Source organism: Lampris incognitus, chromosome 3, assembly GCF_029633865.1.
Source record: "Lampris incognitus isolate fLamInc1 chromosome 3, fLamInc1.hap2, whole genome shotgun sequence".
Taxonomy (NCBI): Eukaryota; Metazoa; Chordata; class Actinopteri; order Lampriformes; family Lampridae; genus Lampris; species Lampris incognitus.
In genome coordinates this window covers 93194307-93219842 of record NC_079213.1, presented here as the reverse complement: position 1 = coordinate 93219842, position 25536 = coordinate 93194307, and the positions used below count along the sequence as shown (strand labels likewise).

Below are 25536 nucleotides of genomic sequence, written 5' to 3'. Positions count from 1 at the left end.
CTAACAAACCTAGTAACCCACGTGTTTGACATTGGGAAAGGGAGCTGTTGAAATTGTGTCTTGGGTCCCCTCTGTCTGACAGGGCAATTGACATCGTGAATAGTATTAGACAAGCAAAGATGGCAAGCACACATCTGTGACCCGCAAAGCAAAAAGAAAGGATGTGGAGCTTAAACTGGAATCAGGATTTTCTGAGACACAGAACTTTTTTCTTTTTATATATACAAAGAATCCTTTTCATCTCAAAGACTGAGTTGATAAGTGGACACTACAGCCTTGTTAAAAAAAAAGAAGACTTCCTTTCCCCCTGTGTTTACCAGACGTGTAAGACATTAAAATGTTGCCTTGGATGCTGTCAAAGCAGATGTCTGCTGAGTGACTACTGCTTTGATTAACTTGCACTCCAGCAGCTGCTTGACACAAACCATCTCTTCTATTGAGGATCACCCAGTGATGTCCATCGATCAGAAAACAACTTCCCAAGAGTATGTCAAACTACGGAAATATCTTCAAACCAACACTGAACTGTTATTTGCAGGTACGGAGCCATCGTGGGTAATGGATAGAAAACCACCAACACCGGATACAACGGCCAGTTAGTGGCCACCGGCCAAACCAACACAACAACAAGCTTTTATTTTGAAAAACCCAGACGCACACATTATAATTATAACATACACTCACCGGCCACTTTATTAGGCACACCTGTCCAACTGCTCATTAACGCAAATGTCTAATCAGCCAATCACATGGCAGCAACTCAATGCATTTAGGCATGTAGACATGGTCAAGACGATCTGCTGCCGTTCAAACCGAGCATCAGAATGGGGAAGAAAGGTGATTGAAGTGACTTTGAACGTGGCATGGTTGTTGGTGCCAGACGGGCTGGTCTGAGTATTTCAGAAACTGCTGATCTACTGGGATTTTCACGCACAACCATCTCTAGGGTTTACAGAGAATGGTCCGAAAAAGAGAAAATATCCAGTGAGCGGCAGTTCTGTGGGCGAAAATGCCTTGTTGATGCCAGAGGTCAGAGGAGAATGGCCAGACTGGTTCGAGCTGATAGAAAGGCAACAGTAACTCAAATAACCACTCATTACAACCGAGGTATGCAGAAGAGCATCTCTGAACGCACAACACGTCGAACCTTGAGGCAGAGGGGCTACAGCAGCAGAAGACCATACCGGGTGCCATTCCTGTCAGCTAAGAACAGGAAACTGAGGCTACAATTCGCACAGGCTCACCAAAATTGGACAATAGAAGATTGGAAAAACGTTGCCTGGTCTGATGAGTCTCGATTTCTGCTGCGACATTCGGATGGTAGGGTCAGAATTTGGCGTCAACAACATGAAAGCTTGGATCCATCCTGCCTTGTATCAACGGTTCAGGCTGGTGGTGGTGGTGTAATGGTGTGGGGGATATTTTCTTGGCACACTTTGGGCCCCTTAGTACCAATTGAGCATCGTGTCAACGCCACAGCCTACCTGAGTATTGTTGCTGACCATGTCCATCCCTTTATGACCACAGTGTTCCCATCTTCTGATGGCTACTTCCAGCAGGATAACGCGCCATGTCATAAAGCTCGAATCATCTCAGACTGGTTTCTTGAACATGACAATGAGTTCACTGTACTCAAATGGCCTCCACAGTCACCAGATCTCAATCCAATAGAGCACCTTTGGGATGTGGTGGACCGGGAGATTCGCATCATGGATGTGCAGCCGACAAATCTGCAGCAACTGCGCGATGCTATCATGTCAATATGGACCAAACTCTCTGAGGAATGTTTCCAGTACCTTGTTGAATCTATGCCACGAAGGATTAAGGCAGTTCTGAAGGCAAAAGGGGGTCCAACCCGGTACTAGCAAGGTGTACCTAATAAAGTGGCCAGTGAGTGTATATCAACTATGCTTTCTTGACTCTGATATTTTCTATCAGCGCCAATTGATTTTACTTCTTTGCAATGAAAAAGCAAAACAAAAAATTTAACACTAGCAATAATGACCGGATAGCTTGTGTGAGAGGAAAACTGTTCATGAACTCATTACACGCTAATGCACTGAACTGTTTAACCGTTACCCGTCTATGTTACTCATCAAATTTATTTCTGTTACCCAACAACTTGATTTTGTCAAGCATCATGTGCTTCAGTGCGTACTCTTAATTTCTGGTTCTTTCCTCAAAACAATCAAAAACATGTTTTTTGGGGTTTTTTTTATGACTTCATCCGATTGTCCCATCCTCACAGGTCAGCTGTTGCTGAGTATCTCTAAGTATCGTGTGGGTGAAGGGCCGGTCCTACTTTTATATGAGTGCAGCTTTATCAAATGTTAAGGTATGACGAGATGTCACTGTGTCTCTGACTGTCTGTAAAGTGCATTTCTCTTTAGATTAATGGTAGAACTGAAACTGGTCTGCAGTCAAATCCCTGCTTGAAATACAGCAAAGGTATCCAACCTCTTCCCACATAGATGTCTGAGCCTTTAGGTGAAATACCCCATCGTGACTGGAGGCTGATTGTAGCTATAGCCCTTTAAAACTTGTTACTGACTATTATGGGTTTCAGTTTACAGGTATGACAGCATCTCAGCATCGGTTATCTGGTTTGCAATAAAACCCATTGCTCTAAAATCGTCCTGTTTAGTGGACATTCTCTGGTTTCAATGTCAACATTGCAATTTCTGAGCTACAAACGCAAACCAGGGCACTTTGGCACACGCACGCACACACACACACACACACGTATACACTTTGGTGTTCCTCACATATGTGAGCCTCAGTATGCTTTCAGTTCTGCTCATTAGAAGATCATTAGAAGATATGTATCTGGCACAAGCCAGTCCTGAACACACGAGATCTGAAATGGATTCTTCTCTCTTTCTGATCTGTCTTGAGCTACAGCATGAAAAATTAAAAGGCTTAATGTGATTTTGTGATTTTTTTTTCCATGCAAGTTCCTTCCTCACAGAGTGCGAGCAGCTCTCTTTTGGGTTGGTGTTACAACGGCACCATCTCTGTTGACCAGGGACAGATGTACCAAAAAAAAAAAGTTTTTTTACTTGTAAACATGTTCTTTTCTGATATCTGGATGATCAAGACAAGCAGTCCGTACTTGATCATATCAGAAACTGGTGAGAAGGACATCAAGAGAGAGAGGGGTACCCAGCTTTCTGCTTGAGTGGCTGCTGAAGGAGAAGACCTGTTGGCAGCTCAGTGTTGGGTGGCTGCGTGTACGTGCAGGGCAGCAGAAAGAGCCCTGTGTGATGTGTCACCCCGCATAGTTTAGCCTTTGTTCGGCACAATTGATCCAAACCCATCCTCTTTGTGTAAAATTTAAGGGGGGAGAAACGGTCACAGGCTCCACTAAATGGGCCCTTGTAACCATTTTGTCATGGAAGGTTTTGTTCTCTCCTGGTGTGTCAAAAGAGGAGTGACATGGGTTGTAGCTGCACAACGCTGGTCATTTATGGTCTGTGACGCAGCTCAGTTCTGACTAGGACGCTTCAACGAAGAAGAAAAAAAATCATGTTAGTTGAGACTGAAAACCACCTTCAGCGTTGTACATTCCATGTGAGCTGAAGCACAATCGAATGTGGGAGCCTTTCAGTGTTTACATTGGCACAGCAAACAGCGTAGGCTGATAATATGTCGCACAACTGAATCAGAATCATCAGAATCATGTTTATTGGCCATGTAGGTTCGCACATACATGGAATTTGACTCCGGTTTCGTGGCTCTCTCAGTGGACTTAACATAGAATAACAACACTACCACACAACGATCTTCAGCTATGTACAAAAGGATGGACTATATACAGGGGAAATAAGAGGTGATAAGGTGCAATGGTGCAGATAATATATCAGAGATGCTGAAATAGATGTTGAAGATGTTGAGACGCTGAATCTCACGAAACACCCAACAGATGTTATAGCCTTTCTGAATTACCAGTCGAACCACGAAAAACTCCATCAAAAGTGCAATTTTGACATCTTTTTTTTTTATTCTCATCATATTTTTCAGAAAGGAAACTCAATTTCTACCCTCAGCTGTCAGTGTCATTGTGCTATAGTGCCCAGACGTCACGTGAGAAAGCCGGTTGCTAGCTTCTCATCATTAGCTGTGTGCATAGGAAAGGCCCGCCACTTCAGAAATAATGACGATAGTCCATCCTTTGTGGTTTATTGTGAGGCTGAGTGTTGCACTCCCTGCAGAGTGGGGGGAAAAAAAAGAGGGATCTGTTTCAGTTCGGTCTGCGTATCAGTTTAACGTTTCTGCTTTATAATGTTTAGACACTCCTGTCAGACAGTGCTGGATCATATCCTGCAGGGGAGGATTACCTCGCACAAATACAGTGTGTTAAAGACAGTTTGTAAATGTGATTTTGGACCAAGAATAAGCCAAAGGTTAGATAATGGATGAAAATGCACTAGATGTATGAGAGACGTTTTAGTTTTGTTATGTAAAAAAAAAAAATTCTTTTCCTCGTATAGCGCTTTCTTGTTTGTATCTGTCCTAGCGCCGTCGTTGTTTTGTTTGAACTCTGATGTCCATATCCTGCAAATGAATGGATAATAAATATAGTTTGATAGAATATTTTGCCTCCTCTTCATAACTGTTCTCCACGCGCAACACTTAGTCACATGATGGCTTTTTTATTCTCTGTTTCTGAGTTTAACAGGAGCGACGTACAACAGAGACACAAGCGAGAAGTTTGACGAAGTTTACAGAGATACAACTGGGGAGATCATGTTTGTCCCCATGCAGTACCAAGGGCGACCGATCCGACATGCACACATGCACACAATAACCATCCTAAAAAAAAGCTGCACAAAATGACAAGACAGTGTACATAAAACCATCTAAGATTTACAACCTAACTGGCAATGTGTGCACGTTTGGTTTCTTTTCAGCCACTTTTTCAGCGTCACTCACTTGACCACTCATTCCCAACATATTATAATTATTTTGCCCAAAAGAATCCAAAGGGTCCTAATCCGAGATTTCTACAGTATAATCATTATCATCTGACATACATGTGTGGGGAGGGGGGGGGCTTTTTCTTTCTTCACCCTCCTCCCAAACAGCAGTGCCCCAGCTCCCTCTGGCCTTCATATAAGCTCTCTCTCTCTCTCTCTCTCTCTCTCTCTCTCTCTCTCTCTCTCTCTCTCTCTCTCTCTCTCTCTCTCTCTCTCTCTCTCTCTCTCTCTCTCTCTCTCTCTCTCTCTCTCTCTCTCTGTTTCCCTCTCTCTCTGTGTCTCTGACCCCCACCTTCTCTCTCCCCTTTTCCATGGCTGGTGGCAGGGTGCCAGCCTGTTAGGAAGATGAGACTCCAATCAATCAGGGCTTCCCAGGGGGGCCTCTGACCACAGGGCCCGGCTCCCTAATTGCCCCCAGGCAGGCAGGCAGGCAGGCAGGCAGGCACGGCTGCTGCAGCACATGTTCACAGAAGGCCCAGTGCCGCCGTGCGAGCTGGCCTCCTCAGCGTGTGAACCACTCTCTTGGACAGATGGAGACTCGGACGGATCCTCACTGCGGGAGTCATATGGGAAGGCCAGAGACTGTAACAGGGAAAAGTTGTACCTATCTGTGGCTCAGTTTGCTAAACATGGGGGCGAAGACTGGCTACCGCTCTATAAACCAGGCTTTGTTTCATGTGCTACTGTTTCACCGCGAATTAAAAAAGAAAAGAATTGCATATCTGCACTGAACCTATGCAAGGAAATGAATGGCAGAGAAAGCCACGACTTGAGTTTAAATCTCACTGACAACAAACAAGCTTATAAACCTTATAAAGCTTATAAAAGGATTTTACTCTGAATGTCTAGCAACCTGGTCAGACTGGTGGTTTTAGGTTTTTTTTTTCTTTCCAAAACCTTTGAAGGGTAGCTCATCACCTTGCATTCATGTGAGAGTTTTTTGTTTTGGGGATTCGTGGTTGCCAGCGTTCTCCCACAGCTACACAAGCTACGTTTTGAATAGGCCAGGATGAAAGCATTAAGAAAAAATATATTAAAAAAAAAAGCTGGGGAGGTTTTCTCTGGCTACAGGCTACGGTGGTAGAACCAAATAATGACTAGCTGGCGGGAGAAAATAAGAAAGGATGAGAGAGAGAGAGAGAGAGAGAGAGAGAGAGAGAGAGAGAGAGAGAGAGAGAGAGAGAGAGAGAGAGAGAGAGAGAGAAATAAGAAAGGATGAGGGAGAGAATGTGAGGAAGGCAGAGCGGAAGAGAAAAAAGAGACATGACAGAGATTAAGAAGGGGAAAAGTGTGGGAGAGAGAGGGAGATACAGAGAGAGAGAGAGAGAGAGAGAGAGAGAGAGAGAGAGAGAGAGAGAGAGAGAGAGAGAGAGAGGACAGAGAGGGAAATGAGGGAGGGGCAGAGGGTGGGATGGCTGCTCATCAGACTTAATGATGTGGAAAATCCCCCAATTAGAGCGTTTTCCTGCGTGGCAGGATGAGTTCAGAGCGGGGTCCTCTGACAGCCCAGGGATTAGCGCCGGGCTGGGCCGAGCCGGGCCGGGCCTGAACGGACACTCACTCCACGTCTGGACAGCTTGGCAGAGCTCAGCCGGGGCCGGGGCCGGGACGGGGCGAGAGCCACAGCCAGGGGCCAGGGTAGGCATGCGTTGAGCTGCAGTGAGTGGCACAAAGAAAAGCATGGGAAAAAGAGCAGCAGATCAACAGAAAAGAAAAAAAAATAAACCTTTTGTTGGGGAGCTCAGCTCAACTGTGCAAAATCTCCCTCTTGTTTTAGTTATACGTAAACCAGTCTAGATTTGGTCTACCCTATAATTTTAAGCTATTCTCAACAAATATTGAACTTTCGGGGAAGGTGTCACAAAAAAAAAATTGTAAAATACATGTTTTGTAAAGGTTGATGGATAATGGTGGTTAGCGGTTTATGTCCACCACCATCAGTTCAGCTGTCCATCAAGTGGCAGTCCTGCCCTGTCTTTGGACTCCTTTATGAAGAACCACGACTGGTATATGAGGTCAACGTTGTCTTTGCTCAGTGTTCGTGATTGAAACATCATTTCTGCCACAGCGTTACATATGTGCTGTTCCAAAACATACCCTAATCTAATTTGGACATCTGGATTGTTGAGAAAATCAATTTTGTCCACATGCTACTTGGCCCTGAACAATGAATGAAGAGACGGCCGGGATGCTGGGAGTCTTCCCCTTACAGCTGGTGGTGAGATACAGAAACATGGCAGTTAATCTGGTTGACCTGCCTCCAGGGAGATGGAAGCTGAATATCTCTGTCTCCTCATATAATAATGAGGAGATTACTATTGAAACAAGCCCAGTGCCCCCCCCCCCCATTTTCCTTCAGAATTCACTCACTCCAGGGAGGAATGGATAAAATATTACAAGCGACAAAATGGAAAGTAACCTAAGCATGATGATAGATAATAATAAGGAATGGTCAAAAAAGTTGCCCAAAATATTTTGCTTGCGGACTTTGAGCTAAAAATAATCCCTGTTTTATTTATATATATATATTTGTTTAAGATACATTTCACAATTTATTTGACGAAGGGGACAAACTGTTGAAGTCACAAACACACCTCACATAAGAAATGTAACTTCAGAGCTACAGATTGCTGACCAGCTGAGGTGCCCAGGGCGAAAAAAAGCAACAACAAAAAAAGCAACGAGAAATGATTCAGTTGAAACCCCAACTCCCCAGTACTCCACTGTTATTGTCTTTATTAAGAACAATTAAGTTCCTAACGACTAATTGGTTAATTGTGCAATCTATTATTTCTCTCCCACACCCCTGTAGATCAGAAAGGGCCGCGGCTGGAGTTAACAGTCTTAATGGAAAGACGCGTTCCTTGCAGAGGGTAATAAGGGAAAGGAGCGGAATTAATTGGGTTTGATTAAGAGAGCTTTTCAATGGGATACAGCTTTTTCGCATGACATAATTGGAGGTCAGTAAAGAGGGGGGTGGAGGAATGGGGGATTTGCTGGCTGGCGCCAGTGCTCTGTGTGTGTGTGTGTGTGTGTGTGTGTGTGTGTGTGTGTGTGTAAGAGATTGAGAGAACGAGTGACAGCATAAGGGAAAGAGACACAGAGAGCGAGATAGGAAGCTCTCTTCACACTTGTGGAGAAACATGTGTTTCTAGTGTTGTTACTCTAAGTAGGTTCATCCAACAGAAAACACAGGGTGAAGTTCAAAGGAGTCCTTTGTACACTGGGTATGGTGACTATTAGTATGCTCTGCTCCTGTTGGTTCCAAGTGTTGAAGACACAGTGGCCAAGCTATTATTATACAAGCTAATTGGAAATTTTTCTGTATGCATTAATGAATAGAATGGCATGTAACTGAGTATGACTACATTATCATTGTTATTATCGTTAGCGTTATTTGCATGGACAAACAGTCACTAACAAATGCAAGCATGCACAAGTATTTAATACAAATATACTTTTACACACACATCATGAATTCATAATCTCATTACAGTGTAATCTAAAATGGGGTCACACAGAAAACCACCGAGTCATTCCAAAGATCCAAAAATACTTCTGAAATTTCACAAGACGAGCACTGGTTTCACACCTGATTAGATTCAAACATTTCATCACAAGTCAGCAATTTCTCCAACAGGCATGGGCGCAAGCCCATGAATACTAGGATGGCATCCAGATACCTGTGACCCCATCCATAGGGTTAGTGGTTGTGTCAGGAAGGGTATCTGACATAGAATTTTGTCAAATCATCACGCGGCTTGACAAGACCATACCTGATTGGTTGAGGCTAGGGTTAACAATGACCGCCGTTGGTGCTGTACCCTCACAGGGTACCAAAGGAAACTATAAAATCCGGGGTGGTGACCCCTGAGAAACAGGGAACATGCCGAAAGAAGGAGATTTTGTACACATGTTTGATACATTTTCTTTGGCCTATAAATGTCAATGTTAACTCGACCTAATTATTCAGTAGGCCTAAAATATTTCAGCACAATGCACCTTGGGCCCTCCATACAGGGCTTGAGCAGCAGGGTGGAAATAGGTAGACTAGCCTTCAGGCAGAAGGTCAGCATGAGCAACATTGCTGTAGTTCCTTTGAGCAAAAGACTGAATCCTGGACAACTCAAGCGGCACTGTTCTCTGGTTACCCTTAAATTCTGACAGAGTGAAAAAGGAGGTTTTTCCCTTAAGGACAGCATATGATCCTACTGCATCTAAAAACAAAATTTTACAATGTAAGAATGATGCAAAAGAGTTCAATACAAATGCTTTAACCCTTATGTGTTTCCCTGTTCAGTGTTTCTTCAAGGAGGATTTTATAAAGGCAAGTAGAAATGGAGCTGTGACCCAGTTTTGGGCCCCAAAACAGTTGTTTCAAAATAACCACAATGGAGGCAACACTTATCAGTGCTTGTAATATAAAGTACTGTAGGGCCCAATTTCCAGAATGAAGGTGAGGTTGCTTGCAGCCAGCAGGTCTTCAGTCGTTTTTGGTGACAATTGTGTAAAGTAGTAATAAGACACGTTAGTCCCTAGCTAACGGTTCTGACCCTTTAGCCGAGCGGTTAGTGATGTTGCCTTGTGGTGCAGTACACCTGTATCAAATCCCGCACCGGGCAAGAAAATAACCAGTTACAATTGTCCGGCAGGAAAAAAAAAAGTTATTCGACAGATTGCAGCAAATTGAACACATTACAAGTTATGACAGAGAATAGAGGGTTAAATGATGAATCAACGCAGAAATTAGCAAACCTGCGGGTTTTTTTTTAAATCTAAGACAGAAATATCCAAAAAGGCGTAGAAACTTTCTGGAATGTCATTTAGTTTGTCGTGTCCTCCCCGTCTGGAGAGAAAGAGATATTACGCCATCTGTATTCAGTTTCTTGTAATTACAGGGTGAACTCCCCTGTATCCATGAATGGGACACAAGTTGGATTTCACTGCCACGTTAGCTCAAACCACATCTTTAATGAAATCTGAAAGCACCAACGCTAACATTTAGTCTAACACTATCGTAAACAATTAAACACTTATGTCTAAACGGGGGACGAAATAAATTCACAGCAACGTCGTCGTCGCAGCCCAGTCGCTCCCCTTAGCAACCGAGCGAAGCATTTCCGTGTTTTGATTTGAGCCGTAAACGTCAGCTGTGCTTCGACAAACTCCCACAATGCAATGGTGTTTTGTCAATAACTACCGAGCTAATAGCCAGCCTTGTTTGCGTTACATCAAAAACAGAGTGCAACTTTTACACATAGCGACGTGTCATTTGGTATCTCTGGCAAGTATTGGCTCGTTTTTTTTAAGAGCCCGGCCGTCCGTCACTCTGTGGTATGTACGTCGCCGCTCGCCGACACGATTAAACATTAGCTGCAAGCTAACTCCTTTTTCGTTAGGGTTACTTGTTAACGTTGGCCAGCTAGCGTCCGGAGGCCACATTCAGTCCCAGGATTAGCATGAACTGCGTGAGGCACTGACATTTCACCTTACGGCATTTACGAACTGTTCTTTAAATTGAAGATTCAAGTATGAATATCAAATTATTTGGGGTGTATCCAGTGTTTTCTTTATGTAAAATGTACGAGATTTCCTCACCCAACTTTAATATTGAGCATAGCGTTATTGCATGTCTCAACTAAGTTAGTAGGACTTTGCCTTAATTAACGTGTCATACACGATTGACGCAAACCATGCGTGTGTGACTTGTTAATTAATAGAGAAATAAAGTATGTTTAATATGAATTTTATTATACACAACAACACTCGAGGTGAATAATTCTAAACTGTGTCTTTCTCCGGCTGACCAACCAGCTATTAACCCAGGCTGTGGCTGTAACATACCAACATAGGATGGATACAGAGTATGAACGCCGCCTCCTCCGACAGATAAACATTCAGAATGACAACTCCAGTCCTGTTGTGAGTCCCCTTTTCTTTCTTTTTTTAAAAATTAATTTCATCAGTATTACCTACTTCTGTTTTGCTTTTGTCCAAAATGGTAGTGGGGTCCAGTTGTGCAACAGCACTTTTAATTAATGGTTATTCAAACTTAATCAAGTTGTGATGAAAACTAAAAATGACTGAGTCACATACAGACGCATACCTTTCATCTTAACATGATACTGTACATTTGTTTTTATCATACAGAGAACACCAGAGACAGTACGAGGCTTGACGCCCACCAGCTCCCCACTGTCCTCCCCCAGCAAGCATGGAGACCGGTTCATTCCAACGAGAGCAGGGGCCAATTGGAGCATCAGCTTTCACAGGATCAATGTATGAACACTTGAATTAATTTTTATGTGTGTGTTTGTGGATGAGCTGAGGTGACAAGAGACAGAATTTGTGTATAAAAATGTTTTGTGGAAGTGATAAAAACCTGCTAGTTTTCTAGATATTTTTGATTTATTACAATGCAATTGTTTTCCATGACAACTTGATTTACTCTTTAATCATGACTAAAGCTATAGAGATGTTGTGATTTTTGAATTAGGAAAATGAGAAGTCACCGAGTCAGACTAGAAAAACGAAGGACGCCTCTTCTGACAATGGCAAAGGTGAATAACAGCATTGTTACTTGATACAAACTTTGATATCCAGTAAATTTCACTTAATGTAGAACTTCATATATGACAACCCAAGTAACTTGTAGACATGATGAAGACATTCTTCAAAATTGATTCATATTCATTTTTAGTAGTCATTAATCCAATTAATTGAGCTCATACCACAACATACCATGAAAACAACTGCCCCAGACCAATAACACACATTTCTAAGTAGCATAGACCAAAGTATTGATTTCTACTAAGGGTATGGAGGGGTTTCAACCCCAGGACCCCAGACTTTGCTTAGTTACACTTGACTGAAAAATATGCATTGACCATAAACTACAGAGTAGACTTTTTGTATTTTCTTAGTAGATTATCACCAGAATTTGCAAAAGCAGCAGGTGAATACATTTTAAATACTTTCATGACTGCATAACATATTTGTTATATCTCGTTTTGCAAGGGAAGCTGTTTAATTGTCAGGTGAAGAATGAAATCATAATCGGGTCTTTTTTTTTTTTTAATGTGCAGTCATGCGCTGAGATAAAGTTCTACAAATTTGGGCTCAATGACATTGGGTTATTTTGGACAAATGTTTGTTAATGTTGTCTAGTTTGGATTGCATGTTTGTGTATTGTGAATATATTTCATGTCTAATCATAAATTGTGTGTAGCGGATGGGCTGGCCTATTCTGCCCTGCTAAAGAATGAGCTGCTGGGGGCAGGCATAGAAAAGGTCCTGGACCCACAGACAGAGGACCGGCGTCTACAGCCTTCCACTCCCGAGAGGAGGAGTCTCTTCACTGTATGAAAATTTTTTTTTCCACATACCCTTTCCTCATTATACTCACTTGTTCTCAAACTGTAGAAGATACACAGATGTTTTTGGATAGTACTCAGTATATCTGGGTATCTTTGTGTTGGGGGTGTGTGTGTGTGTGTTAAATTTCAGTGAGTTGACCTCTTTCCTTAGGTAGGGGTGGTTTTACTGTTGGATCAGTTTCAGTTTTTCCTAAATGAACTTAGTGTTATTTTGACAAAGCTCTTTGTTTTTGCAGTACTCTTTAAGTGCCAAGAGGTACTCACCAGATGATGGCAACAGCATTTCTCCTTACTCCTTATCACCTGTCAGTAGCAAAAGGTAAAAGCAAATATGTAAATATTATTTTATAAGCTGTTTATTGTAGTTGACAATATAAACTGGATCAGGTTAATCACTGTAGGATAGGGGTACATTTTGACTTCATGGTTCAGTGATATCTGATCTTGTTTGTTTTAGTCAGAAGCTGTTGCGCTCACCTAGAAAGCCAACCCGTAAAATTTCCAAGATCCCCTTCAAGGTCCTTGATGCTCCAGAGCTGCAAGATGACTTCTACCTCAATTTGGTTGACTGGTCCTCCCTCAATGTTCTCAGTGTTGGTCTGGGCACCTGTGTATATCTCTGGAGTGCCTGCACCAGTCAGGTGCTGTCTATGTGTCTTTGTTGAATTTAGTCTAATGGTTGGCTTTTACAGTTTTCAGACTATAAAACCAGAGAAAATACTGTAGTGCCATAGAGGCAGTAACACCATTTTGTCTTTTTAAAGGTGTATGAATTGAACCTGTACGCTTAAATGAAAGTGGCATCATTGTTGTATTTTCCAGACTGGGTCAGGGCAAAGGTTAACTAATGTCCAGAATCTTCCTGCACAGTTTTGAAAAACCACTGCCCTGCATAATATATTCTTCCTTGTCTTTACATAAAGTAATCAAACCCTTCTGTTCTTCTATTCATCTTTTCTTCCTGCCCTTGCCTGTCCTCTATCAGTGGCAGGATTTACCACTATGTAATGAGAGCAAATACTTCTCCTCTTCCATCAGGTTACAAGACTTTGTGATTTATCAGTAGAGGGAGACTCGGTCACATCAGTTGGCTGGTCAGAAAGGGTGAGTGTAGATTTTGTGTCTTTGGGTAATTTTTTCACACATTTTACTACCCCTCTCATAAAACGCTCATGATGTAATTTGTAATTCGATTTTGAGTCTGTGCCCAACGTGATAGGATTCTGCTCAAATTTAGGGTAACTTGGTGGCAGTGGGGACTCATAAAGGCTTTGTTCAGATCTGGGATGCGGGTGCTGGGAAGAAACTGTTTGCTCTGGAAGGGCACACAGCCAGAGTGGGTAAGGACACTTGTAGCACTAAAACAAGTGATGAAGCTCTTACAAAAAGGTGCTCATTTCTAGGAACAGGACATCAGCATCTCTCTGTATCCATTTGTAGGAGCCTTGGCATGGAATGCTGACCAGTTGTCCTCGGGTAGCCGTGACCGTATGATTCTTCAGAGAGATATGCGAACTCCTCCACTTCAGTCAGAGAGAAGACTGCAGGGACACAGGCAGGAAGTGTGTGGCTTGAAGTGGAGCACTGATCACCAGCTGCTGGCCTCAGGAGGCAATGACAATAAGGTAGAGTTGTTATTTGGATGAGTTCTATTACAAAAAACCCAATCCTGCCAAGATGAGAACACAGGTAGTAGAAATATATGGTTCATTTAGTTAACCTTAGCATTAAGAGAAAAACGGTATGTTATTTGTTACGGCTGAGAAAAAAAAAGGTTTTTTTGGTCAGTTCTGATCTTTCCCTGCATGTTGTTTCCTATCCCAGCTTCTTGTTTGGAACCACTCTGCACTGAGCCCAGTGCAAACGTATGTAGATCACTTGGCAGCAGTGAAGGCCATAGCCTGGTCACCCCACCAGCATGGCCTTCTGGCCTCGGGGGGTGGCACGGCTGACCGCTGCATTCGGTTTTGGAACACTCTGACATCACAGCCACTGCAATGTATGGACACAGGCTCACAGGTCTGCAACTTAGCCTGGTCCAAGCATGCCAACGAGCTGGTATGTGATTTGACATACATGATATACACAGTTGATATGTTGAATATGGACTATGATATTATAATGACCTTGGCTGTTAGGATATTGCTTATATTGAGGCTGTGGTGATGATTCTAATGTTTTTTATATTAAAGACACTGTCACTAAGACAATTTGCTACTCCAGGTGAGCACCCATGGGTATTCTCAGAACCAGATCCTGGTGTGGAAATATCCAGCCCTCACCCAGGTGGCCAAGCTCACAGGACACTCCTACAGAGTCCTCTATCTGGTCAGTGTGTGTGTGTGTGGGTGGGGGGTGGGTGTGTTGTACTTTTATTTGAAGGGAAGATCTATGCGCATGGGTTTTGATATGTTAGCCTCTTCAAACTGAGGGCAGAATGCAAATTTTGCCATGCGATTTGAAAATTTGCAGCCATTTTTTATTTTGTAACAGTTCTGTTACAGGTTTTAGCTCTATTAATCAGTAGTTTCTATATTGTTTATTAAGGCAATGTCTCCTGATGGTGAGGCGATCGTCACTGGGGCTGGAGATGAAACCCTCCGCTTCTGGAATGTATTTAGTAAAACACGATCAACAAAGGTTAGAATCGTACTGCTCCACAAACAATAGTTGCAAACACTGTTTTATTTGTTCAGAAAAATTAACCAGACACCTTTTCTCCTCTTTTTCTTTTCTTTTCTTTTCTTTTTTTTTTTAGGAATCTGTGTCAGTTTTGAATCTCTTTACCAGGATACGGTAATAGTTAGCATTCATAAGACTTTAAAAGGACAGATGATGTGAGTAGATCCCAACGTCAGCACCGGATGCTCCAATAATCAACATGGTGCTGAAGATGTACACTCAGATATTTCCACACATTTACCACCCGTAGCAAGTGGCATTGAGAAACACTCAGCAAGTTTACTTCTTCATGCTAACAGAAATTGTTTGAGGAACTCTGGTTTGTGTGCCCTCATAATGAATGTATTTTTTTATTTTCTACATTTGTTTTCAAATGTATATGGGTGTTTTTGAATTTTGTATTTGGTGTGCATATAAATCCTCAGCCTTACTTACAATGTTATTATCCTTATGCCAATTACATTATTGTGGATTCTGAGATGCGTAGGCCGGATTTTAGTTTTGTTATACTCAGGTGTAAGTTATTTACAACATTTTGTAAAATGATAAATAAGGGAGAGAATGATTACAATAAATAACAATTGTGGATGTAATGGCCATAAATTCTTTATAAAAAGAAAAAGGAATAAAATGCCATTACTCAACTGCCATGGTTTCCCAGACAGCAAGGCGTCGGCGGCATGTTTACCATACTGAAACCATTAGAAGACTACACTGAGTGTAGGATCATGAAAGAAACTTTGCAAGAGTCTAATGCTGTGCATATAGACATCTTCAACATGGATGACTCGGCATGGTGATCAAGTGAATAAAAAAATTTGCAAACTCGAATTAATTTTTTAAAAAAAATTGTTTTACGTTTCGTGTCATGCGCTTTAAACATCAGTATTGATGGAGGACGTCATGCCATCTGCTGGTGGTAGGGTTCAAAACTGAAAGAAAAGCAACTAAATTGGGTAAATATTACAGAGCAGCTCTTTCACGACATGTACCATCCATTAGTTTTGAAGACCGGCGTGGTGCTGAAGACAAGATGCAGTTGTCTTATTGCAGTAAGCATTGGTGTTGATAATTTGTAACCATAGCGATGTAGATTATTGCTTAATGATATGCAGCTGTTTTTCTTTGGAAACCCCCGTTTGCATTGTTTTTTTTTTTTTATTGGCGAACGAACGACCGCCAAAGGTAAGGACATTAGTGACAAGTTCCGTCTAGGCGGAAATACGTCATCGGCGACGGCAAAGAGCGGGAGCTAAAAAAAAAAACAGGAAGTTCAAGCGTTCGTTCTTGTTTTGCTCTTATCTGATATTCCTTAGCTACGTTTTGTTGAAACACGGAGTCTAAATTTAGCTTCAGTGACACAAGTTGGGTGTGCCGGTGACCTTGTGTAGTCTTTAATGTGTTGGTGCCGGCTTGCTCGTTGAATTTGTCGGTTATCATTTCTGCGTTTGGTTTGTCAGGAATGGGGGACCGTCATCTTGCACAAGAACTGAGGCGTTGGGCGACAGAGGAGTTCGGTCTACCTCAACAGAGTCTCCCTAATGACAGCTACTTCAAAACGTGGGTACCAGCTTGTGTAAACCCTCCGCATCGACGTCAATTAATTCATTCCCCACAAATAATCGTAATAACTTGTTCCTTAACCTTACAGGCTGTGTGTTGGTTCAGGCAAGTCAATATGGAAATATATCATCCAGCACGTTTTTCATCAAAAGTGAGTCTAGTCCTACTTTGTCGCATGCAGAAACACTGTTAAAATTGCATTCATAACTTTTGAAAGGTCCGACTGTCATGATCATATGTCATCTACACCGATCAGCCAAAACATTAAAACCATCTGCCTAATATTGCGTAGGTCCCTCTCCTGCCGCCAAAACAGCTATAACCCGTCGATGCATGGACTCCACAAGACTTCTGAAGGTGTCCTCTGGTATCTGGTACCAAGACGTTAGAAGTAGATCCTTTAATTCCTGTAAGTTGTGAGGTGGGGCCTTCACTTGTTTTTCCAGGACATCCCACAGATGCTCGATCGGATTGGGGTCTGGGGAATTTAGAGAGCAAGGCAACTCCTTGAACTCTGTCATGTTCCTCAAACCGTTCCTGTACAATTTTGCAGTGTCGGAATGGCACAATATAATACTAAAGGAGGCCACTGCCATCAGGGAATACTGTTGCCATGAAGGGGGTACCTGGTATGCAACAATGTTTAGGTAGGTGGTACATGTCAAAGTAACGTCCACATGAATGCCAGGACCCAAGGTTTCCCAGCAGAACATTGACCAGAGCATCACACTGCCTCTGCCTGCTTGCCTTCTTCCCATAGTACATCCTTGTGCCATCTTTTCCCAGGTAAACGCACACACACCCAGCCATCCACATGATGTAAAAGAAAATGTGATTCATCAGACCAGGCCACCTTCTTCCATTGCTACCTGGTCCAGTTCCGACGCTCACGTGCCCATTGTAGGAGCTTTCGGTGGTGGACGGGTCATCATGGGCACTCTGACCGGTCTACGGCTATGCAGCAAGCTGTGATGCACTGTGTTCTGACACCTTTCTATCATAGCCAGCGTTAAGCATTTCAGCAATTTGAGCTACAGTAGTTCTTCTGTTGGGATCAGACCAGACGGGCTAGCCTTCGCTCCCCATGTGCATCAATGAGCCTTGGGCACCTATGACCCTGTTGGTTCACCGGTTGTCCTTTGGACCACTTTTGGTAGGTACTGACCACTGGATACTGGGAACACCCCACAAGACCTGCCGTTTTGGAGATGCTCTGACCTTGTCCTCACAATTTGGCCCTTGTCAAAGTCGCTCAGATCCTTATGCTTCCCCATTTTTCCTGCTTGCAACAGGTCAACTTTAAGAACTGACTATTCACTTGCTGCTTAATATTTCTCACCCCTTGACAGGTGCCATTGTAACGAGATGATGTTATTCACTTCAGCTGTCAGTGGTTTTAATGTTTTGGCTAATGGATGTATGAGTCGTGCACACACTGATCGTGTATCCTTAATATTTGATGGGTGATTGGGTGTCTTTGAAAGACCTTACCCCCTCTTTACACAAGCTTACTTTAGTCAGACTGCCAAATTATACAGCTTGTAAATTCAGAATTGTATCTCTGTTCCTCCAGGAATGTCAGGATAATGCGTGGAAATCTTCAATGGTATCCTTCCTAATGCTATCATCAGATAACGAACCTAATACTGCCGGCGCCAGTTCTATGGCTAATGTATAGTCTTATGAGCTGCAGTGATAGTATATTGAAAGTTATTGATGTAAAAAGTTAAACAATAATAGTTAGAAACTTTCATTTATATTTTAGACATGTGCCTTCTCTTGTGCAGAGCAACCTTCAACAAGTTGAACAAGAAATGTCTTCTCAAAGAAGGTGGAATCAGTTCATCTGGATACAACGTTGATTGACAGATATGTTTCATCACTCATCTAAGTGACCTCTTCAGTCTAAACTGACTGCAACTCAGTTTACCTGCATTACTGCACCACCTTTGTAAACACGCCCATATGGGCGTGACCATTAATTACAGTTTCAATGGCCATGTGTACTATTCACAGAGGATTTTGGAATGTTTGCAATCACAGCATTATTAGATGGCGACAGATGTACTCTTAGCCCCCCCCCCCCCCCCCCAGTTCAGGGATGGTCGTTCCCTCTTATACTATGGCCTCTTTGACTCCCCATTCAAACCAGCGTTCCTTCCTATCAAGGATGTGCGCATCCTCATCCTTGAAAGAATGCATCTGTCGCCACCTAACAATGCTGTGATTGCAAACATTCCCGAAGTTTAGACTGAAGAGGTCACTAAGATGAGTGATGAAACGTATCTGTCAATAAACGTTGTATCCAGATGAACTGATTCAACCTTCTTTGATTTTCTTAGCTGGATTATTGAGCATACATAAAGACAAGAAATGTCATAACTGAGTTACATACATATACTTTTTTCATATCCTTAGAAATATGTACTTTATTTGCCCTCAAATTGGGATCATGTCTTATTTATTCAGAAGATCCTCATGTGCAATTAGTCTTTCAGCATCTCTTAGTTAATGTCCTTGACGTTGTGATCCTCAAGGTACAAAGTGCTTCAAGACAAGGAGGTACTACTTTTATTTTTCCTATCCAAATATTCATTTTATTAAGTATCCAAATATCCTTAAGGATTACAACTTGTGTATGTGTTTTACATTCTGTTGACTATTTTGCATGACACAATCTGTAGGGGTGAACAGTTCCTATAGAGATCACACTAATGCTATACAATTTTTACAATAAAGTTTCTATTTAAGGCGTTCAAGCCAATCACAGAATTTTGTGTTTCTATTTCTTTGTTTGTGTATGCTTAGTTGAAGCAGGCGGAGGGCCAGAGTAAGGCGGCTAAGAAAAATGAGATTCAAGAGCAGATAGAGCAGCTAAGACTTGAGATCAGTCAACTGGATTCTCAGATCAGTGGAACAGAGGACCAGCTAGCCACAGAAGGTTGGCCTGTCATGTCATTTATTCACTTAACAAGGATATAGGATAAAAAAAAATTGTTTTGTTTGTTTGTTTGTTTTTTTTAAAAAAATTTACAGGCTCTCACTTCCATCTACCTTCTACTCTTTCTGTTGAATAGAACATGCCATCAATTGTACCTGGGCGCAGGGGGAGGAGAGCCGGCGCAGGGAGCTGCTGCTGCAGGCCTTCAGACAGCGTTGCTTCATGGATCGTCAGGTTCTACGTGAAGACACATGCAAAATAAGTGGGCATTGCCAGGCTATGGAAGAGCTAGCCAGGTAAGGCAGATTGCTTGTGGCTCACATACAACCGTCAGTTAATTGAAGCCTGACAATAAACAAGAGTTTTCCTGTGTATCATGTATGAATTGCAGAAGGGCAGAGGTTGACATGTTGTTTGGGAGTACGCCTTTTAACTGCAGTGGTGAAGATCACCTTGCCTACTCCTCACCGGAGCCACAGATCCTGGTAAGGGTTATTTTTGACAAGTTAGCTGAAAAATATTTGGCAACTTAGCATTTATATGACAGATCAGTCAGGGATGGATCATCAGTGATTCACACAAACATGAGTAATGCATGTACAGATCCCTGTAACAGTTACTGAAAAAGGGGCAAGCTCAAACTGCTCATCCCATTCCTTGTGTCATTCCCCCATCAGCGTGAGTTGAGGGAACTGTGTGATGAGAGGGTCGTCTTCTTCCAGTCTTTACAAGAGAGTGAACTGAAGAGAGCATCCCCAGCTACTATACAGTAAGAATTTCGCTAAATACAATACAGTGCCACATCAGTGATCTGTGTTCCTTGGCATCTAGTTCGATAGTTCTGACTGTCATGAAAGTACACACTAAATATGAGGAATTTATTTTGGTGGGGTGCTCAACATAAAGACACAAGACACAAACATCATTTATAGATAAAGATAAACAAACTAAGAACATTTAACAGTAAAACACAACCTAGATTTCCAAGTATCTAATTTTCAACAAATAAATGGGGTGGTAGGTAACTTTCTATACAGACTTTGGTTTTCTATTTTGCGTTATTGGTCACAAATAGATAATTTCTGTATAAAAGTGTTCTTTTGCAGCATTCTCATGTTGCACCTGTAGGTGACATGTTGTCCTGAAGAAAACATTAACATGAATTAGAGAGGGAAAATGACCCGAGTGGTATGCTTTAAAGAAACAGTGGTTTAAAAAGCAATACAGTGGGTATATATAAATGGCATAATGAATACTCACCAATTATGAAGCCTTTTGTCTTCATTAATTCTTTAATAATTAATTTTAGTTGTACAGTTAGAAATGTTGACAAATAGTCAAGCTTAATAAGATTTTTTGTCTGTTTAAAAACTCTTCTTCTCATTCTCATAGTATGACATGCCAACAGAGGGATGCAGTGTTCAAATATTGGCTAAGTACTGTGGAGGTATGTACAATTTTGATTGCATTTGATTTTCTGAATATTTCTCTACAAAATGTGATGGTCTCTTCAAGTCCCACATATGTGATCATATTTTGTCTTATCACTAGGATGTGTTGCATAGTTATCCTCCAAACCAAGTCCTCTTAGCGCTGCAATATTTAGCTTCCAGGCAACAGAAGGAACTAGAGGAGAAAGTAGCTTCACTGGATGTCACACAAGATGTCACAGCTCTTCGGTAAGGCAGACTGTATAATTTATTATTATGGTAATTTTCTCACACAACCCGACTGAAGTGGGTTTTTAGTAGCTAAAGAAGAGCACTAACTACAATGCATATTATATCTCAATTGACAATTTGCCAAACAATTGGATGTAGAGCACAGCTGTGTCAATTTTATTTAATTTAGATATTTGTTAATTTAAAGTGGGAAGTCAAGACTTTTTGGACAAATGGACATCATTTTATGCTTTTTCTTTTTTGTTGTCCTGACCATATCAGATGTAATAAGAATTTGCTTGTTTAAGATGATCTGATATGTTCTTTGCAGATTCCGCTTTGATAGCAATCACCTACTGGATGTCTCCAGAGAAGAAGAGCAAGAGTTGCCACCTGTAAAGAACCTACTACAGGTATTATACATATGCATACACACACACACTCACTTCCCATATTTCACAATTACCCACAAAAGCAAATTTTGTTCAAGCATTCCCCCCAATTTGTGAGCGAAGCAGTGTATTTGTGGAATTGTGTGTTGTTCCAGTCAGCCTGGGAGGAGGTGGAGGAGAATTTGATCGAGTTGGCTCAGGCACGCTCCAGGATCCAGCAGCTCCAAAGCCAGCTGCAGGCCCAGAAGAGGGACGCTCAGCAGGAAATGTCAGGCCTGGAAGATGAGCTCCACTCTGATGCCCTTGCACTGTAAGTCTATACTGGTCCTTGAACATGGCTAACTTGGCATATCACGGAGGTCCAAGAGGTATAGTATAGTTCAGGGCAAAATTATTTGTGTCCACTTTTGGACTCATTAAAATTAACGCTATAAAAGCTCTGGTCATGGAAACGACTCTGTTGTCATGTTATGTGTACATGTTATGTATACAAAGCACAGAATTTTTAATCATGACGAAGCCTGTATTTTCTACTTTTTTGTCATAAACTCAAGGTCAGCGACAAAAGTGAGCACGCACGCGTGCACACACACACACACACACACTGTTTGAATTTGTTTTAAATTCGCTACTCAGCAATGACTGCTGGGATAGGCTCGAGCATCCCGCGACCCCAATTGGGATAAGCGGCTTGGATAATGGATGGATGGATACTCAACAATGAAAAGAAATAATAACCATAGGGTGTGTGCATCAGTTGTAAAGTGGTGTGTGAAAGGCATGGATGAGTTTATGATATGGTGGAGATGTTGTAGGGTGTAAAATAATACCTAAGAAACCAAATACAACCAGGTGGATGCCTGTGGAGAGGAGAAGAGACTGTGGCCATGGCCAGCCTTAAATATTCCTGGGAGTAGCCAAGGCAGGTGTAAAGCAAGGGGCCTGAAAACCCTCTCTACCCTGCCTGCAAAGCCTCTGCAAACAAAAAAGAATAAAGTAAACAGGAACTGGCAGACAGTGGGATGGGATCTTCACATCTTTATTAACTCAAGATTCAGTGGTTAATTTCTTTAATTTTATGCTCAATCATTCTTTAAAAAAAGTTAAATCTTCTGTCATTACAGTGTATTTCTCATTTGTTATTGCAAATACAAGTGTCTTCCCTCAGACCAGGAGGTCTGAAATGGAGGATCTGGTTTATGCAAATGTGAATATCTGGCTTTAAGTCTGTTGTGTTTCTTATTTTTGTTGCATTCTTCTCAGGTCTGTGTTAGAGGTGGAACTCCAATGTGTGATGCAGGCAGCAACCAGGGACTTTATCAGAGAACAGTGTCTCCATCTTGACCAGCAAGCCAAGAGCCAACAAAAGGCAGTTCAGAGCGTCCAGAGCCAATGGCAGGGAATCCTGGATTTTAGGCAGCTTGTGGTAATAGGGGTGGTACTATACGGTCGCACATCTCAGACTTTGCAAGTATCACACTGGGATAAAGTATTTTCTGAATCTTATTTTATAAACATTTAATCAGTTTGTTGGGCAAATTTCGCACCCAGAGAACTTGTTTACACACACTCATCAGCTTGACCATTTCCACAGAGTAGATGCAATTAACCAATCACACATGCTGTTACTTCCCAGGATGCCAGACAGGGGCAGATCAAGGGACTCATTAAAGGGAACTCCATGGCCAAAACTGAGCTGACACGTCTGCACAATGAGGTGGGGATGTCCTGAATCCATCTAATCCATTGTAGGGAAGATGATGTTCCTAGTTGATTTTTTTTTTCTGGGTAAAAGGGAAGGTCATCCTAGACTCTTTTTTTCAAGAATCAGTTAAAAGTGCTCATACTCGAATGAAGACTTGCTTCAGTCTTTGTGAAATAGTATGTTTTATACCTCTGAGAATCTCTACAGTCTTCCTCTTTCTTTCTGTATTCAGTTAGGAGAATTTGTACAGGGCAGGCTGGTGCCAAAGTTTGGAGAGGTCATCACTGCAGCCAGCAAGCTACGGAACTCTATTTTCCAGGAAGCCAAACAGTTTGCAGCAGTTTCTCTCCTTGCTCTGGACTACAGGACTGTAGAGGAGTAAGAAATTGTTCCCTCTCCAGTTGATTAGCTGCTGAATTTTTGTCAGGTTGGATTAATATTAGTAATCCAGACATATTTCTTTTTTGTTTGGAACCAAGTTAAGTTGCTTTTTATCGTTTCAGATTGCAAAAAATCCCAGCATCGTGGTTATCCATCCATCGTCTGCGGTCCTCTTCTTTCCACAGCTTGTGTCAGAGCATGTCATTCCCACTGTACAGGGTAAGTCTCAGGACATTATACATTTAGATGTTAAACTTAATTAAAAACGAGATGGCTTTGAACAGAGGTTTCTTCAGAATGTTCATGAAAAACAGTTTCACTACACTGAAGTACACCAATATTCTTGTTTGTTTTTTTTTATTTCCCCCTTCCTAAGTGTGCTCTGAATTTGCTGTTTACAGATATCTGTTGCATCTGTTTGACATGAACTTTAACAAACCACTATGTAACTGGAATTAAACTTTTCTTCTTTTTTTTTTTTGCACTTCGGAGTTGAATTTGAATGTCATAGAAATTCTTCCCTGCTTCTTCTCACACATGCTTAAATTTCCCCATTCTCCCTACCCCTCACACAGGCTCCAGAGGAGTTGTGCTCTCAGGCTTGTTCCCAACACCTTGAGTTAAGCCTTCTTCGCCAGTTGCTGCAGCTTCACTCCTCTGCCCTACAGAAACTACAGAAACAAATGGAGCAACTGCACGCACCTGATCAAAAAGGTAGAGAAAGGCAGACATTATGATGATGGTTTGTCATTCTCAAAAGGGACGACAACACATGCTATATTAAGTTTTGTTTGTATGCAGATGTATAATAAAGACTATACAATGCACAAAGTTATGTATGGGGTGGTAAAAAGTACAATATTCTAATAGTATTTAACACACAACTCCCATTTCTCTCCACTCCATTTTTTTGTAGCCTTGCTGTACAGAGTCAGAGAAGAGGACCAAAGGCTTCTAAACACTTTGGTCCCCAGGGTCCAAACGCTCGCCCAGCACTACTCTATGGGCCTTTCTTACAGCAGCCACGTCAAAACTGCCATCTCACACTGGTGAGTGAAACATTTTCTGAAACAATTCTGTTAATGGGAAATATCATGAATCACTGGCTAGAACTTGCTTTCTACAGCTTCCTTACAGTTTGAACACAAACAGTAGACTCAAAAATGAAGCTCTGACCAATTCACTCGAGTGTACTTAATTCGGTTTTGTTTTAAATATCTGCTAATTATTTGTATTATTGATTTATAACTTGTAAGTCACTAGTAAGGATCTTCTTGGCGTTTATTTTACTTCTCTGTGCTTGTTTGCATGCTTGTAGGTGGAATCAACCAGCACAGCATGTTGTACCAGAGATGATTAATGGAGGACTGACTCTACGACAGTGGCTCCAGAGGTGGAAGCTAGCTGCCAAGGCTGCCAAGGGAATTTCACATAAAGTAATCTAACAGAGTCTCTTTAAAGCTGCAAAACTACGAGGGACTAAATGTCAGAGGACTATAACCAGACTTAGACTAGAAATGTACAAATATGTTAGAGATTGGCCATGCATATAACTTATACTGCCTTTTAAAAATAGTCTTTTATAAGCAACTAATTCATGTTGGTTTTGATGTTTAACTTGTGTAATAAAGTATCAATAAAATGTTCTTGACTTGAAATGCACAAAACACTAACGGATGATTGTAACACTGCCCCTTTTTTTTCACCTTGAAGAACCAGTGCTGCATTTTTTCTTGTGGCATCTGTGTGAGAGAGAGAGAGAGGCTGGAAATTATTACTTACCCGATTTTCTCCGCTCAGTGACACTGACCACCCGATCATTGATCATGCAGTTGCAGAGCACAGCCAAGTTTTGTAGC

The 25536-nt window shown here is 41.8% G+C and overlaps 2 protein-coding genes across 2 annotated transcripts; both read left to right on the top strand.

The window, feature by feature from the left end:
* The first annotated feature begins 10169 nt into the window (after positions 1–10169).
* Positions 10170–15857, top strand: fzr1a (fizzy/cell division cycle 20 related 1a). The gene is made up of 14 exons (XM_056276602.1): positions 10170–10310; positions 10791–10898; positions 11127–11255; positions 11473–11536; positions 12205–12335; positions 12589–12671; positions 12810–12993; positions 13391–13456; positions 13590–13692; positions 13793–13977; positions 14177–14410; positions 14576–14680; positions 14900–14992; positions 15111–15857. Exons 2-14 carry the CDS (start codon positions 10830–10832, stop codon positions 15150–15152), a joined length of 1488 nt encoding a protein of 495 aa, XP_056132577.1. The 5' UTR covers positions 10170–10310; positions 10791–10829; the 3' UTR covers positions 15153–15857.
* A 158-nt stretch (positions 15858–16015) lies between these two features.
* Positions 16016–25536, top strand: haus5 (HAUS augmin-like complex, subunit 5). The gene is made up of 20 exons (XM_056277611.1): positions 16016–16086; positions 16495–16594; positions 16686–16748; positions 18171–18203; positions 19135–19159; positions 19406–19538; positions 19675–19834; positions 19930–20023; positions 20216–20307; positions 20931–20985; positions 21090–21217; positions 21531–21612; positions 21747–21901; positions 22855–23017; positions 23228–23308; positions 23529–23674; positions 23800–23896; positions 24253–24391; positions 24594–24726; positions 24996–25536. Exons 1-20 carry the CDS (start codon positions 16068–16070, stop codon positions 25120–25122), a joined length of 2025 nt encoding a protein of 674 aa, XP_056133586.1. The 5' UTR covers positions 16016–16067; the 3' UTR covers positions 25123–25536.

Excerpts from the sequence above, each read along its gene's own strand:
- fzr1a (XM_056276602.1), top strand. The coding sequence starts at position 10,830 with ATGGATACAGAGTATGAACGCCGCCTCCTCCGACAGATAAACATTCAG. Across the intron at positions 12,672-12,809 it reads TCACCTGTCAGTAGCAAAAG|TCAGAAGCTGTTGCGCTCAC; the intron begins GTAAAAGCAAAT and ends TGTTTGTTTTAG. Across the intron at positions 14,993-15,110 it reads GTAAAACACGATCAACAAAG|GAATCTGTGTCAGTTTTGAA; the intron begins GTTAGAATCGTA and ends TTTTTTTTTTAG.
- haus5 (XM_056277611.1), top strand. Across the intron at positions 19,160-19,405 it reads AAGTGCTTCAAGACAAGGAG|TTGAAGCAGGCGGAGGGCCA; the intron begins GTACTACTTTTA and ends GTGTATGCTTAG. Across the intron at positions 19,539-19,674 it reads GGACCAGCTAGCCACAGAAG|AACATGCCATCAATTGTACC; the intron begins GTTGGCCTGTCA and ends TCTGTTGAATAG.